The sequence below is a fragment of the Urocampus carinirostris genome, chromosome 3 (assembly GCF_059441175.1).
Source record: "Urocampus carinirostris isolate Australia breed hairy pipefish chromosome 3, RoL_Ucar_1.0, whole genome shotgun sequence".
In the NCBI taxonomy this organism is placed as follows: Eukaryota; Metazoa; Chordata; class Actinopteri; order Syngnathiformes; family Syngnathidae; genus Urocampus; species Urocampus carinirostris.
Genome location: NC_142351.1, coordinates 30,265,023 through 30,281,059, shown reverse-complemented (window position 1 = coordinate 30,281,059; position 16,037 = coordinate 30,265,023). Strand labels below are relative to the sequence as shown.

General features: G+C 38.9%; 1 protein-coding gene across 5 annotated transcripts in view; it reads right to left on the bottom strand.

Moving 5' to 3' along the window:
* Positions 1-13,206, bottom strand: part of LOC148369383 (R3H domain-containing protein 1-like) — a 56,431-nt gene extending 43,225 nt beyond the window's left edge. For 3 of the 5 annotated variants that reach the window (XM_088331365.1, XM_088331367.1, XM_088331368.1), the window contains exons 1-4: positions 13,094-13,204; positions 12,856-13,004; positions 9,207-9,366; positions 1,093-1,284 (exon numbers count right to left, since the gene is read on the bottom strand). In XM_088331365.1, the coding sequence (XP_088187491.1) occupies positions 1,093-1,239 (147 nt within the window). In that variant the 5' untranslated portion in view covers positions 1,240-1,284; positions 9,207-9,366; positions 12,856-13,004; positions 13,094-13,204. Of the gene's footprint in view, positions 1-1,092; positions 1,285-9,206; positions 9,367-12,855; positions 13,005-13,093 lie in introns of all 5 variants that reach the window. The other 2 variants (XR_015850005.1, XM_088331366.1) reach the window with 2 other exon arrangements.
* Between the last annotated feature and the right edge of the window lie 2,831 nt (positions 13,207-16,037).

The window sequence follows — 16,037 nt, the reverse complement described above, 5'->3', positions numbered from 1 at the left end:
TTCTTAACAGCATGTCTAATTGTTTTTAATAATTTGAGCAAGGCAATTTACAAACACACTTTTGAAAAATAAAGGTGGCAGTTCCTTAACGTTTGATGCCACTAGCCATCCTCATAAGAAGACTAAAATAAAAACCAAAGATTAGAAACATCAATCACCATTTTTAGGCTCCAATAGGCTGTAGCAATTTGGCATAATGCAGCAAGTTTCATGACATTAACAACACGGACTAAAAAGATAGGAGACTTTTGCACTAAAGGTATTCATTACATACATTGTGTGTGCAATACTGTACAATATTAGTCAATGTAATATGGTGGTAAATATTTTATATCTTACCCCCACTCAACCTATATAAATTCCCAGTAATCAAAGTAAGCCTCAAACTGTTGACTTCAGGCTACCGTTGAACAATCTGCTTATTTTTAACGCTGTACGTCATTCGGACCAACAGTAAACAACGGCTGACATTGCAATTATCACTTCGTGGTTTTGCAGGTTTTTAGCCAGTTTGAAAATGTCATTCATGATTCATTTAAGTAATACAAAAGCAAAAATGACAAGAGTTTGTTCCAAAAACAAAAAAGAGAAACAAGGTGATTGTTAATTGCTCTGGAAGTATCGGTCACATTTTTTTCATCATATTCAACTTCCCAAACTGAAAGAAAGCAATAAATTAACTGAATTTGAAGTTGCACCCTGTTTTATCCAAAATAATTTGTAGCCTTCAGAAAAACAAAACAAGATTCCCGCCCCACAATACTTTTTTAAGGTAGTGTAGTTTATCACTGTGGAAACTGCTTAGATGTTCCCATCACAACAGATAATGTCTGTGAAACATTTATGGGGCTATACAAAAAATGTGACTTAAAATCCCTAACTAGCTAGGACCAAATGAATGCCACAGGTGATAACAAATTCTCGAAGCAGTTTCTGTGTTACAAATAAAATGTATTCAACGAGTTCAGAGTGTTAGGATGCTGACCCTGGAAAAAGTCACACATCTAGTAGTTTAGACACTGTCATTACCCAGTAAAGACTAACTACATTGGTCGATGCCAAGAATCTATGACTTTCGCTGGTCTCATTTACCTTGGCTTCTGCTGAAGCGATGCTGTTAGACTTTTCTTTGCTGCCTTCGTCAGAAACCTCTGATTTGGTGGCGTTATCTTCTGGATACGCCACAGAGTCAGCAGGCTCAGAGACCTTTGTTGTTTCAAACTCTGTTTTTTCAGACATTCTCAAGGCAAACACCTATTGGCAATATTGGCAAAGAGAGAGCACCTGTAAAACAATTAAGAAAAGAGACTAAGCATGAGAAACAGTCCTGTCCTCTCTTGGAAAAAAGCACAATACAGTATTTGGTTGGCAGAGGTTCTTGATAGTGAACAAAATACAAACATTTCCAGGCAAGGTCCTACTGTTGAGCCGACTAATCAAATCTGAATCAGTATTTCAATGTTGACCTGGAGAGGGATGGGCGCCACCAGACTGTACTTGCCAATGATACACCACAGGAAATGGTGCCCCTAGGACCCTGGTGGTAAAAGGATCCAACCAACCAACCAACCAAGTTTAAAGCAATTTGGGGAATAAAATGCATAATTTTGTTAGCTTGATATATATTTATACCTTATACATAATAAACCAAAGGTGGGTTCTTGGGCTTGGGGTAGGGCGCCTACCTTAGAACTGGGAGTAGATGGTTCGCGACTCGGCCGACTCATAACTAAGACTTACGACATTAGTTGCCATTGCCTGCCTGCTTGGCTTCGGCATTAAGGGTTGGGATTGGGGGATTGGGGGATTGGGTCACCTAATGACACCAAACGACAGGTGTTGCGACACAATGGGTGGGTAGAACTATTTCGCAACATTTACTGTACACAGTCGCGTGTGTGTCTATGGGAGCCGACCCCTGAATAATCGGAGATGAGGTGAGAAAAGAGAAGAAATGTAGTTGGGTTAAGTGTAGGGTTTGTAATAATGACACAATCTGTCAACTATATTAGTCAGTGAAACAATGATCTGGATAAAAAAAATACATGATTTGATATCCATTCCTTTATTCCAAAACTTGACAATATTTTAAACAGCCTTTGTACACAAAACGAAAGAATGACCTTTTCTATCAATCTTGAGAAATAAATTGATGAAGTAAAATATTTATTTAGACTAATGTTGTCATTGTGTTTACCATTTTTTACTCCATGAGAAAACTGGTGGATCTTTGTTTAAGTGCCAGTGCTTGCTTAATTAATGTCAGTTTTGAAGATTTAAGACTCGTCATATTTGGACATAAATGATCGTGTGAGGGTAATCTCGGAAGTGGACCCTTAACCAGGAAAATGTAGCTGCTAATTTAGTATCTTCCACAACTGAAATTCTGGCTGTAGTTCCTTATAAAATTGACCCTCTGACTATTCCAGACAGTCTAGGACTGCTTTTATAATACCATTACCAAGAAGGAAAGGAATTAGAAGCTGCTCCCATTGTCCACAAAACTAGCTCGCCTAAGAACCCCCCACAATTGTGCAAACAGAATTTTTTTAACCATGGATGTCGGCAGAAATAAGGAAACAAAACTTCACCTATACACACAATTATATACACTACACTTAAACTGAGCACAAATACTGTGGCTACAGATTTATGTTTAAACTTGACAATCTGTTTTTTGTACAGTAACTGTTGCTATAGTTTAATACTCCAAAAAAGTGTTGCAAATAGCAACCCGACGATCCATAATGGGCAAGTCCAACATTTTTCACCTTCTCAAGGTTTATTAGACTTGATGACATGTCGGTCTAGTCAACACGGGGTCATGATTGGCTATTTTAGGATTGGCTGACAGAAAGATATGTTGCCGTTAGAAGTGTAATATCGCTGCTATATAATTAGGTGGTTGGTCAGTTAATGCATGTCACACTTCACGATTTTGGGATCTTTCACGACATTTTTGCTGCCAGATTACAGGTACCCTACTATGTCAATGTGATATAGTCAGAAAGCAACAAGACTACCAGATACTGCGCCTTGTGGTGGTGACAAGGGAAAGCATTATTGGTAGTTGTTGGGGAGGCACAGTCAACATAGCAGCACAAGCATTAATTAACGTTATGGACAGACATGGGTGGCGTGTAATAAAACACTTTTTTGCATTTTCAACACTCATGAGTTCCAGTTCAACGAGGCAAGTGTCGGAAGTCATGACAAGTAGTCATATTTTTTTAATTCTTTATTGAACAATGTGTCAATATGCAAAGAAGTGCTATTATGCAGACTATAAGGCACACCCAAAAACTCAAAATTGGCTAAAAATTGAAAAGTATACCTTTTAACCAGTGTCTTATACACCAGAGAATACCGAGAATAGATTGGACTTAGATACAGTATTTACAGGAGTGCGCTACTACAAATGGGTTTTAGATTATACTTAATAATAATAATCATTGCTGGCCCAAATTGCAATAGATTGTATGCAACGGGATTCAAACCAGTGTCCGGTAGTGGCAGTTACCCCGGCGACACTTTGCCACAAGATCTCCAGTGGTACAAATTATATACGAGGGAAGGCATAAGAGCTTATGTTATTGTCACTATTTTTACTGACAGTGCCAGAAACGCTGGCAATGCAAAAGACAGAAACAGAAAACAAAGTATTTTTCCATGTATGTACATATTAAACCAAACAGGTTATTGACAGACAGGTGAAGAAATTGAGAGACTATTTAAACTATCAGAATAGGCTGTGCAAATAAGTGTTTCTGGCACTGTGAGTCAAAAAAAGTGTGATAGCGCTAATGTTATTTCTTTAGGCCATCTGTACTACAGGTGGTCTACTGATCAAGTGTTTGCGCCCACACCAATACAATCTGGATTCGATTCCCGTTGCAAACAACGTTTTGCGATTGTATTCAGCGATACATGAATAAACATGCCGTATAGTCCGGTATGCTTCATGTATAAAAAAATATGACAAACAAAATATTTCTGTGGGATGCACCTTATAACCGATGCACCTTATAGTGGGAAAGTACGGTAAATTACAAAATACTGACTTTTTATTGGATAAATGCAATAGTACCTTCAGCAATAAGTATACAGGCATGTATAGGGAAGCTACTTTACTTCCAAGTCCACATTTGAACAGACAGCAACGAAAATGTCCGCCTCTGTTATTTTACATTGATTTTTATTGATTACTTTTTTTTGTGCACCAAAAGTAACCGGAAAATTGGTGAACACTTGGAAATGAATCGGATGTCGTAGGACTTGACCCACTATCAGACAAGACAACCAAAAGTTCTGGCAAATCAGAATTTCGTCGGTTAGGTCATTAAATGTAGGTAGAGGCCACCTGAAAATTTGTTGTGTGTTGCAGTACATGAACAGTGCTGCGTCAAGACAAGTCATGGCAGGCCACCTTTTCTGAGACCTGTCGGCCCATCAAATTTGTGTTGGCCATTATGTGATGAACTAAAAAAATGAGCTCTGATTTCACTCGGTTCATTGCTGTTACAATGAGCCGTTGTCTCTTCTGTGCTTGTCAAAACACAATCTATACGCAACGTAGTGCGTGAATGAGATGTTACTAATCCGATTTTATATTTGCAATTTATGGTTCGTTTTCGGGGAGAACAGCCTCTGGGAAAAAGGCATATTATATCGCAATCAAATTATCAGGGGAGGGCGGAAAAATAATCAAATTAATCTTCAAAAAAATGCATTCATCAACATGTGTGATATGTCTTTTAGGGTGAGGCTTTGTGCAATGGGAACCAATTAGATGTGGAGAGATAACAGCCAATTTTTGTACTGCTTATGTAAAAAGCGCTAACAAGTCAATTAGTCCAAAACAAATTAGTTGACATGAAGCCAACGGTTCCAGTGTTTTTCTGCAGAGCAAAATTCTGTATGCTGGGACTGAGAGCCCACAAAAACACAGCTGGCAACTGCAGTTTGTTGCTGAATATCAATGACCTGTCAGTTTTTTGACAAAAGCAACGCTTGCTGCTGCTTTACATTATTTTTACATTCGAGAGAAAACAGCTTAAAACTCCAGAGTGTTGCACATTCCTTTGAATATTTAGTGTCCTTTACTGACATTTTGATGGTTGAAATCTCCCGGGTTGCCTGCCCTGTTTAAAAATTTGCATCACAGGGTGGATATTTTTTGAGTAAATCAGTATTCTGTCCCCCTCAGCATCATTCATTCTACCAGACATATTTTTGCCTTGGGACGAGAAGAGTGTCAAGCTTTTAAGGGTTTCTGTTTGTGATGACCTTGATGTCTTGTTTCCTACAGTCAGAGATTAAGAATAAGTGCAAAGTGTTTGCTTTGTTTTATGGGAAGGAATGGATAATCGCACCATCCTCGGATTTCCATTATAAAACCTTTAGTCATTTGAAGATTTAAATTACATTTTGGCTCCACTAATAGAAAAATGCCATGCATCTGGTGCAGTGGTAATGGCAACCATTAGTATTATGTCAATGAAAGGTGGCAAGACACAAAACCTCAAGACATGTATCCAAAATAGAATTTAACCAATTATCGGGCAGGCCGATTATTGGCATCGATATTTGGGAATTTGACGGATATCAGTATCTGCGTTTTTATGTGAAGCTCAGATACAGCTGAGCCACTCTCTTCCTCTTTCCTACTTCCGTCTCTGACTCTACCCACCTCGCGGCTTCTGATTGGATGAGCGACAGGGGGCAGAGCCAAAGAAGCAGGAAGACAACAGTCAGACGAGAGAAAATAGCGGCAGCCCTGCTAACTTGAGTCCTGACACTAGGTGGAGACTGATATATTAACGCTTATTATAACATTAGTTCATCAATCAAACGTGGCTGGTTGTGATTGAGAGCATAAAAACACACTAGAGCGGCAGGCTGGCTGATTAGCTGTTACCATAACGTTATTTTTTCACTCTCGACCAAAAGCAAGAGTGCAAACACTTTTCAATACATGAGCTCTGTTGAAAGTTGTTTTAGTTCTGTTGACATTCTGACTTACTGTAAAAAGTTTCAGGGAGCTATTTACATTTTCTAGTACCTTTGTACAAGTTGCTACCAAGCCTTTATTTCCTGCACTATTAGTTTTTGGTTCAAGTGAAACATTATTCGTCCTGTTAGTTGTGTTGAAATTCAAATGTATTTACTGTAAGAAGTTTCAGAGAACTGTTCAAATTTTATTTGAATTCATATCAAATATTATTATTTTTTGCATTATAAATAATTTCTTACAACTAATTTTTAAACTTTCAAGGGAAATAATTATCAGCTCCAAATATCGGTTATCGGCCTACTCTTCATACTCAAATCAGTATCGGCCCTGAAAAACCCATTTCGGTCGATCCTTAATCCGACTACTTGGAGTTTAAAGCTGACCATTAAAACTTTGTTAAATCTGAACTGCCACAAAATCCCCCCAAAAACCCGAAATCTGACCTCAATCAGACTATTCCCTTTATGTAAAAGTACCTATTGTGTTGTTACGTTATAAAAAGGAACACATTTGTTAAAGACAGCTATGTCATTTTGCAATTTCATAAAATTAATTTATGAAGTTCATTTGTAATTAAGCGTGTTTTGGACACTTACAGTAGTTATCTAATTGTCCAAGTTCGCCCTTGAACTTGAAAATATTTACTCTCTCAGTGACAGACGTTTCTCTAAAATGGGAAGTGCTGATGCCAGCCTATTTTTGCCATTTTTACTCATTCACTCAAGGCTTACAGACATGTTTGCTTTGTAGCTATATGAGAAAAGGACTCATCAGAAGAAAGCTTGAACTCTCATCTTTCATTAAAAAAAAGTAGCTTTTAAGTTTTCAAACCAGTGGCCTATGCAATGATGCTGCTAATTTTTGCATTTTTTTTCTAAGCGCCCGAGCAGTAAAGGTAAGGGTAAGACACGAGGAATGTGTGTCAGGGAAGGCACAAGTTTAATGTAATTTCACGCTTTGTGCATGAATAACACTAGCATGAATAAACCCTCATCATGAAAAAGATGAAAATCGAAAGGGGAGAGCTAACTACCATAAAGGGAATAATATTTACGAGTCTGTTTATTTGTAAATGGAAATAATGTGGCGAACGGAGAACCAGCGTCCAACGAAGCAGAAATGTTTAAGGCGGATTCCTATTAATCTGTCGGCTTTATCATGTGTTTTGAAGTAAATATTTTACAAGGTTTGATTCTATGGCTTGTCCTTGATGTAACAAAGCCATTTTTGCGATCGTTTAAAATAGTTGAAGGCCAAGGGACATATTGGTGAGTTACCTCGACTTGATAGTTTTCAAGTTTCTTGTTTCAGATTCCAATAATATTTGGCATGATGCATTTCAGTAACTGGTGACATCGTACGGACATGCATTTGTTTATCAAAGGTCGGGCTGTGGGAATGTTAAGGGATTAAGGTAGCGTATATATTATTAAAACTCTTTCTGGGCACAGTCTTTCATTATAACTATCTCGTGTTTCAATGTGGGCTTAAGTATGTACAAAAAAAAATCATTTAAAAATGTACTGGGTGCGGCTTATAATCAGTGTTCCCTCTAAGCTGCGCGCGTGCGCAATTGCGCACTGCTCGCACATTCTCAGCGCACAAGAAAATCTAGCCAGCGCACAAAAATGAGGGCTCGAAATTACTAATTAAGAAGTGACTTAAGTCAAAGTTACAGTGCATTAAGGTAAAAATACACGGGTTCCCCTGACCTTGTGTCCTAAATGTGGTATTTTGAAGTCGAGTCGAAGTAGAACGAAGTTGAGTAAAGTTAGCAGAGAACCGGCTTCTTCGGCTCGGCTCACTAAAAGGAACCGGCTCTTACGGGTCCTAAACGGCTCTTCAGGTTTTTTTTGCTTCTTTAATCCCAACATGACCAAATTATTATGTAAAATTATGCACAAAATGACTTAAAGGAAGGGGGGAATAGAACAAAAAAGAAAAAAATACTAAAAGAAAAAAGAAGTGAAAAGCTGAGAAAAAAAGAAACAAAAGGGAAAAGAAGAAAAAAAGAACGAAAAATTTAGAAAAAAAAGCCAGAAAAAAAAGAAAGAAATGTAGGAAAAAAGTAAATAGAGAACAAAAAGAAAAAAGTAACAAAAAAGTAGAAAAAAAACACGGAAAAAAGAAGAAAAAGTTCGTGTTGCATTCAAATAATTTCCAATTATATCAAGTGAATCTTGTTGCCAACATTGTACTTCCACTAAAAAACGTGATTAAGTACAGTTCTGTATTTTACAACCGACTAAATAAGCCCCCAAAGTCAAGTCAAGTCAAGTCACATTTATTTATATAGCCCTTAATCACAAAAATGTCTCAAAGGACTGCACAGGATTACAATTACAAAATTACACAATTACCTGATCTTAAACTGGCACGCGGGCAAGGAACAACTCAAAAACCTCAGTGTGAGGAGAAAAGAGAAACCTTGAGAAAGGACCTCACATGTGGTAATCCCCCTTCAAGGATTGACCAGGGTGAATTACAATTAGCATTACTGTATACTGTAATCGACACTTATCATGAACGTTGACATCCTTTATCTTGAAAATGGGAGATGTAAACATTAGGTAAGATGTTGAAAATGTCCGGAAAGTGCATGACATCAACAATGCCAAAAATGTTAATATTATGCGACAAAATATGTCAGGAAATAAAAAGAAATGGATATCTTGTGAAATAATTGTAAGAACAAACAACGTTTGTAGGCCGTACAACCTTTGCAATAGTACATGAGTCAATTCATTCAAAAGAGAAAAATAATTTTGCATTGCCGAAACTCAGCAAAATGTAACTTGATGTCAAGTTTTGGACATGTTTGATAATTAATTATCTTGCCACACTTGGGATTATGGTTGCTCACTATTGTTTCAAGCGTTGCTCATCGACTTTGTGTGAACGCTCAGACCCGTGGAAAATTAGAGGGAACATTGCTTATAATCAGTTGATCCTTATAGGCCGAAATTTACAGTCCTACAATCCCACATCTCCACAGTGCTGTTTTTAGAATTGTAAAATAATGAAAACATGGTGCAAATTTAAATATTGCCATATGAGCATCGTAGTAATACGTCATTGAAATATGTACGCAAAGAGAAGACATTGCCCTAATGGTGTGGGACAACAATGATTTTCGACTTGATTGCTTAACCTTTGGCAAATTTAATACTTGAAAACTAAAAAGAATAATTACTTGGTGTATAACCGGCGGTGAAGGTGGTGGCAGAGGAAGAGGCTGCTGCAGAAGTCAAAAAGGCCAACGGATCCTGGCCGAAACTTCTTGTCCATGCTGCGTCAGTCGCTCTGCATGGCAAGCGGGGGTGCCAACACCCTCAGGACGCCTCCCTTCTGACCTGTCATGAAGAGAAGCACAGCAGTTAGCGCTGTGTTGCTTCAAAGGTCAGAGCTTAGCAGTGGAAACAGTGACAGGAGAGTCAGCAATTTCGGTGAACAGTGTGGCGAGTATGTATTTTGGGGCTCCTCCGTGCCTTTGCACCATAAATATTAAATGAATGTAGAGATGCGAATGCAGCTGAGGCAACAGCAATGTCAGATATTCAGAAATAAGCCATGTATGAGTTTTTCTCTGCTCTGCCCCATTTGCCAGCACACACTTATCTGAATGCCTATTGTCTAATAAAAAGCCACCCCCTTTGAGATTAGCGGCAAATTTGGAATAAATGTCAAAAAAAGGTTCTGTTGAAAAGCATAAAAACAGAAAGTCGGAACAAATGACTGACTAAAATACAAATGAGGTGTCTTGTCTTGAAAAGTAGAACACCTCAAAATGCCAATAGTATTTTATTTCCATGACAAAGCACATTTTGAATTCAAACATCTCCCATTTTCAAGATAAAGGATGTCAACGTTCATGATAAGTGTCGATAAACATCAGATCATTTGATGCGACACATTTCCCCTTGCATCGCAACACCTTTTATGTTGTCTCATTTTCACCGCATTGAATGGGTGTGGCGCAGAGCCAAAGCTGGCACCCAATGATGCCAAGAGCCGGATGCTGCTTATAACGGTCTTTTGTGGCACACCTCCCCCTCCACAGCCCCGAAGGGGTCAAGTGGAATCCCTGCTTACTCTATAATCTTCACATGATGCAGTAGCCGTCAGCGTTGTGAGACAATGATGGGTGGTAACTCGGGAGAAAATGGAGTGTGCTCTACCAGTCAAGAATCAATATTATTGTTTTTTTTACATATTCAATTTTTAATGATTGTCCTATTTTACTTTTGTGAGTAATAGCAGTCATATGGGTTCTCCTATTCAGAGGATATAATGTAAGAAAAAATGTAAAAGAATGCAGACCCTAAACCAATATGTAAACAGCATAAAGAAATATAGAAATGCATGTGTTACAATGTAAGGTTAGAAAACACAGCTAAAAGCGGCAAGAGTTCATGTATTGTTTTTATTTATCCCAAAATAATAAAGCAAAGTGCCGCTAGTTATTTGCAGCAGTGACAATTAAATCAATACTCTTGATGTGTGTAGACAAAATAAGGTGCTGTGATTATATTAAAATACCTTAAATTATATTTTTGTATTGCTGGGACATCTGGGGAATAGTATGTAATGTGATCTCAGCCATTTCCAATTTTAAACAATGAATGTATGGTAAATGTATCTAGATCTTTTTTCCTATGTACATCTTTGTATACACTATTCTATATAATGTGACAAGACCAATAACAACAGTAAATTTAGTTTGGTAAAATGCTGCTATATCATTAAACCAGCTCATGCTGGTTTTGCGCTCCGGGAGTGCAGACATTGCAGCCGCAGTGCAAGCAGTTACCTTCCTTAATTGAAACATTCATGTCTTATATACGAAGGCTGGCAGAGCCATGAATGGTGCCATAATTGGTTGAAAATAAAGCAATTTGGATGCGTCACTACAATAGTTGACTGAAATTCCTAAAGGTGTGCGTACGCAAGGATTTTGCATGTACTAATTGGAAGTGATTTGCAGATATTACAATCACCAAAGAAAACAACATTTAAGCAGCTCCCTTTGACGTCGTTCAGTGTCACCTCACCTTTTCAAAAAAAATACATAAATGAGAAAATAAAATAAAATTAAAGAGACCAATAAGAAAACAGGTGCATTGCTAATTTTAGTGAAATAGGAATATAAATAATGAATAACAAATCACACTAAACTCTTTTTGAACTGCCTCCCACATGTCACAATGCCATTTTTTAAATTTGATATCATTTAAAAAATAGATGGGCAAAAAATGAGGATAGCCAAATTAATCATACGTGAGGAGCTTCTGAGTGGACAACTTTCACAGACAATTATGTAGACAGCATGCTAAAGAGACATTTTTGTGAGGCACATTAAACGAAGCAAGTGATCACAAATGCACAGGGGCTGCAGTCATATTTTGGCAGTTATTTTTCTTTCTCTTAACATGAATCCTCACACACGCTTCTTAAAAATTCTGACCATTTACTCCCACACTATGCTATGCGCAGGTCAGGGCAAATGCTTGGGATAAAACCCACTCGAGCGTAGGAAAATAACCCTCAAATTTCATCCTCTAAGTCCAACTCTGCTTGCAGCTAAATTGTAGGGAGAAGGTGAGGAAGAGTCAAGTACTAAGAAAAAAATTGATTAGTCCACACATTTCGGAAAAATATGTCAAAACATATGCTAATGATATCCATAAATATGAGCAATGAAAGAACATGAGCAAAGAGTTCTAGAAAGTCATTGTGAAACAAAAGCACAATGACAAAGACAAAGATGAAAACATAATATTACGTATTTCTTTGCCATAACAAACACGGCCCAAAAAATCCCATCAATAGTTATTTTTCCCCAAGAAAAAGAAGTCAAATACATTTAATTAGCCATATATTGAGTCAGTGCAATTAAAAGACTAGCACGCTCCACGCCAAAAGCCACTTTCCATTTGGCATGACAAACACAATCTGGCTAATAAAATAAAACACTCAATAAACAGCTAATTAGGATACTAATGCAGCTTACACTCATGGCACAGCACAAAATAGATTTTTGTGTTTCGCTCAGCTGAGTAACTAATCTACCATTTCCTAGCTATTGCTTCTAATTGCAAATCCAGGAAAGCATTGACAGGGGAGCTGGAAAGTCATTAGCGCCAAGCCAATGAAATTATAGTACTTTCATCCCGTATCCCTCAATTTCAGGACAACGAAGCCAATGTCACCTTATGAAACTGCCAGCGAAAAGATGTTAAATTTACTGCAAAAGCATAAACAAGCCACTAATTGCGTGGCGTGATCTGCCTCCAGGTCACATATGGTGATGCGAGCACAAGACGCTGCGGTAGAGACGCAGGCAGCCAGCATTAATAAATTACATTTGCAGCGGAGCATGTAGGTAATCCATTACTGTTCCCAGGGGAGAACTTCTTGGGAATATCAATCTGGGTAATTATAGGAGGCAGAGTAAAGCTGAGAAAACTCACATGCAAGTCTTGCAGTTTTACTCGAGGTGCCTCATGTGAATGCAAGTTCAAGTCTGATAGTCATTTAAACTCCATTTGCACCTGTAAAGTACAGAACATTATCAACATGCTCCTGATGTTGCACGCAAAATCTCACTTTAAAAAAAGATTGCACACTTGTTCATCGATCTACGTCACAGGAGCAAAGGAATATACATATTTTCTGTTTTTGTTTTCCAACTGAAAAAACCCCAAACCTAATCTATGCTCATTGAAGAATAAAAGAAACCAGACAACATAAATTATGTTAAAAAGAAACACACTGGTGAAAAAAAAAACTGATTTCAGAGAAGCCCAGGGTAATATTAAGAGACAAGAAGCTTCTGGACCTACCTGCTCTCCTATGCAACTCAGTTCTTTAGCTTCCATTTCTGTGCAGGAGGCAATATTTGCTGGTGAAGAGACTGGAGTCTCCTCCCAGCTCGCACCTCCAGCAGCTCTCAGCTGCCTCTTGCACTCTCATGCGAGAGTGAGCATGTGAGCTGGAAAGAAGGGGCATTAAAAGAAGAGGGTGACGGGGAGTGGGTGTCACAGAGAGGGAGGGGAGGATGCTGCACAAGCACAAGTCTACCTGCCACAACCCATCAAGCCAACCAGCCTTGGAGACAGCGCCAAATCAACAGCTGGCCCTCGTGTGATGTCAGAGCCCAAACAGCCAGTCACAGCAGCCTGAGCCGGCCAGTGCTACGGAGGGCAGTAAGACCCAAAGTCAGAACCTAAATGGGTCCCTTCATTAGCTACTTTGCTTTAGGATGGAGGCGGGGGGAGCTAAAGAAGGAGGAAAGGGCATGCAGGGACACGGGATAGATAGAATGAGATGGAAGGAGTGAGAAAGGCAGCATAGACACAGAGAGTGATAGAGAAAGAAGAAGAAAAAGAAAAGTGGAGCTGCCACGATTAGTCGACGCTGTAGACAAAAATCGATAATAGGACTTTTCAACAATGGATTCCATTGTCAACTATTGTCGCCAGACACGTTTTTCCAATAAAGAGGCATGAATATACTACATGAATATAATCTCTGCTGAGAGTCAGTCATGCACAATAGTCTCTTCCTCGAGCTGTAACATAAAAATACGAAATAGGCGGCGTCAACATCCGAGTATGCGTACCAAGACTTCTAAAATTCAGGAGCATTTTTGTTTGAATACGGCCACCAAAAAGACAACTTGCAAAGTTTGCAAACCAGACTTTATCATGGCAGTGATGCAAAAACATTTTAAGAGTCACATCGGACAATTGAATGTAACAAAGTCTGACCAGCCCCGCAAGACTAGAGTAACATTAAAGCTATTACGGTTTTTATGAGATTCATTTTACATTATATACACGAGTATTTTTCGATATAAAAAGACACCTTGAGCGTTATGCCAGACTGTGCCTGACAAACAAACGTCAGTTGATAAAAAATCAAAAAGGACAAACATAAGTTGTTAAAACGGTTTGATTTCAAATTGTTGAGAATCGTTTAAATACTTTTGTGACAGACTTAGCAGTTCACCACTAAATGTGCAGTAAATCACAAAAAGCACATATTTACCACTGTCCTCCTGCTTTCCTTTTTGGATACATGCGTGGCCAATAAGACCTAGAGCCGGGAGGAGCTCATCCGACTGGGTGGGCGTCTAAATTGCGACTTTTCGGGCACTTTCTATACCACCCATGACATCCCGAACGAGCTTCAAAGGGACTCGGGTTCGCCCTGCTTTCCCGCTCCACCAAAGAAAAAGAAAAATCGAAGACAAAGAGGGCGCAAAGACAGAAAACAGAAGCGGGGATGTCGTGCAGGGAAGCGTGTAAAGTTGAAGGAGCAAGGACATGAAGATCTGTCTAATCCAACCATTTTTTTCTTCGTCGATTCTGCGAGTCAACCGACGCCTGAAGCCCAACGCACACGAACGGCGACATCTTGTGACGATCTCTACAAAGACTACAGCTAAGTTAAATGATTCAAAGCTAAAATTTGGTCTTTTGAATGTTAGATCGCTTGCTCCTAAAGCTTTACTTGTAGATGGTATTATTCGCGATTATAAACTTAACTGTTTCGGTCTTTGTGAGACTTGGTTACGCCCGGATGAGTTTTTACCACTAAATAATGCTTCGCCACCAGACTACGTTAGCAGCCATGTAGCACGTTCTTTGAAAAAGGGTGGCGGTGTCGCGCTCATTTCTGAAAAAAAAAAAAAGCGCTCAAATTTACTCCTCGTACCTCTAATAATTACAAGTCGTTCGAGGCTCTTGTTATGAGGTCCTCTCTATTGTCAATTTATGTAATAACTATCTATCGCGCACCAGGACCATACACAACTTTCTTAGAAGAATTTGCTGAACTTTTGTCTGAACTAGTAACCTATGCAGACAAAATTATAATTATGGGGGACTTTAACATTCATATGAACTCCCCACTCAGTTCACTCACTGTTGCGTTTCAGTCTCTGATACATTTGGTTTTAATCAACTGGTTGATTTGCCAACCCATAAAGATGGAAACACGCTCGACTTGGTTCTGACTCGAGGAGTTTCAACCTCAAACATGACGGTGTTACCGTGTACTACAGTTATCTCGGATCATTTTTCAGTTACATTTGAGGTGCTAGCTAAATGTAGTACCAAAAAAACTGAAGGATTCAATGGATGCAATATAAGCACGGGCACAGTTTCTGAGCTCTCCGATATTCCTTCAGGAGCAGTTGCATCCTTTCCTTCCTACATAGGCTCTATCGAATCACTCATAAATGAATTTAATGCTACCCTGGCTAGTGCCCTGGATTCAGTAGCGCCCATCCGGCTTAAATCACGACCTAAAAGACGCACGCCTTGGTTTAATGATGAAGCTAGATCCCTTAAACGAGAATGCAGGAAATCTGAAAGAAAATGGCGCGCTACCAAGCTGGAGGTTTTCCATTAAATCTGGTGTGATAGTTTGTTGAAGTATAAAGCGGCCCTGGCAAAATCAGCCTACCTTTCGAAGGTGATTGCGTCACAAAAGAACAATCCCAAGATCCGTTTCGACACTGTAGCATCGCTTACAAGGCAACAGACTATCCCAGATAGCTCCACTCATTCTGCCCACGACATAATGGTCTTCTTTACTAAGAAGATCCAAAGCATACAGGAAGAAATCGCTAAAGACAGTATTAATTCAACACATACTAAAGCACTCAAATCTATAGATGCGCGCCATGGTGGCTGTCCAGGGATTTTGTCCCGTTTTAGTGAACTGTCACTCGATAATCTTAAACAGATGGTGAATACGGCCAAACCGACCACTTGCCAGTTCGACCCGCTTCCAGGTTCACTTATAAAAGGTCTCTTTGGCACCTTCAGTTCTAAATACTTTAAACATATTACTCTCCTCAGGTGTAGTTCCAGCGGCTTTTAAGTCCGCCGTCATTAAACCCACACTGAAACGACCCAACCTTGATCCAGAAAACTTATGTAATTATAGACCTGTGTCAAACCTACGTTTATTTCTAAAATATTTGAAAAAGTAGTGGCACAGCAGCTGAATGATT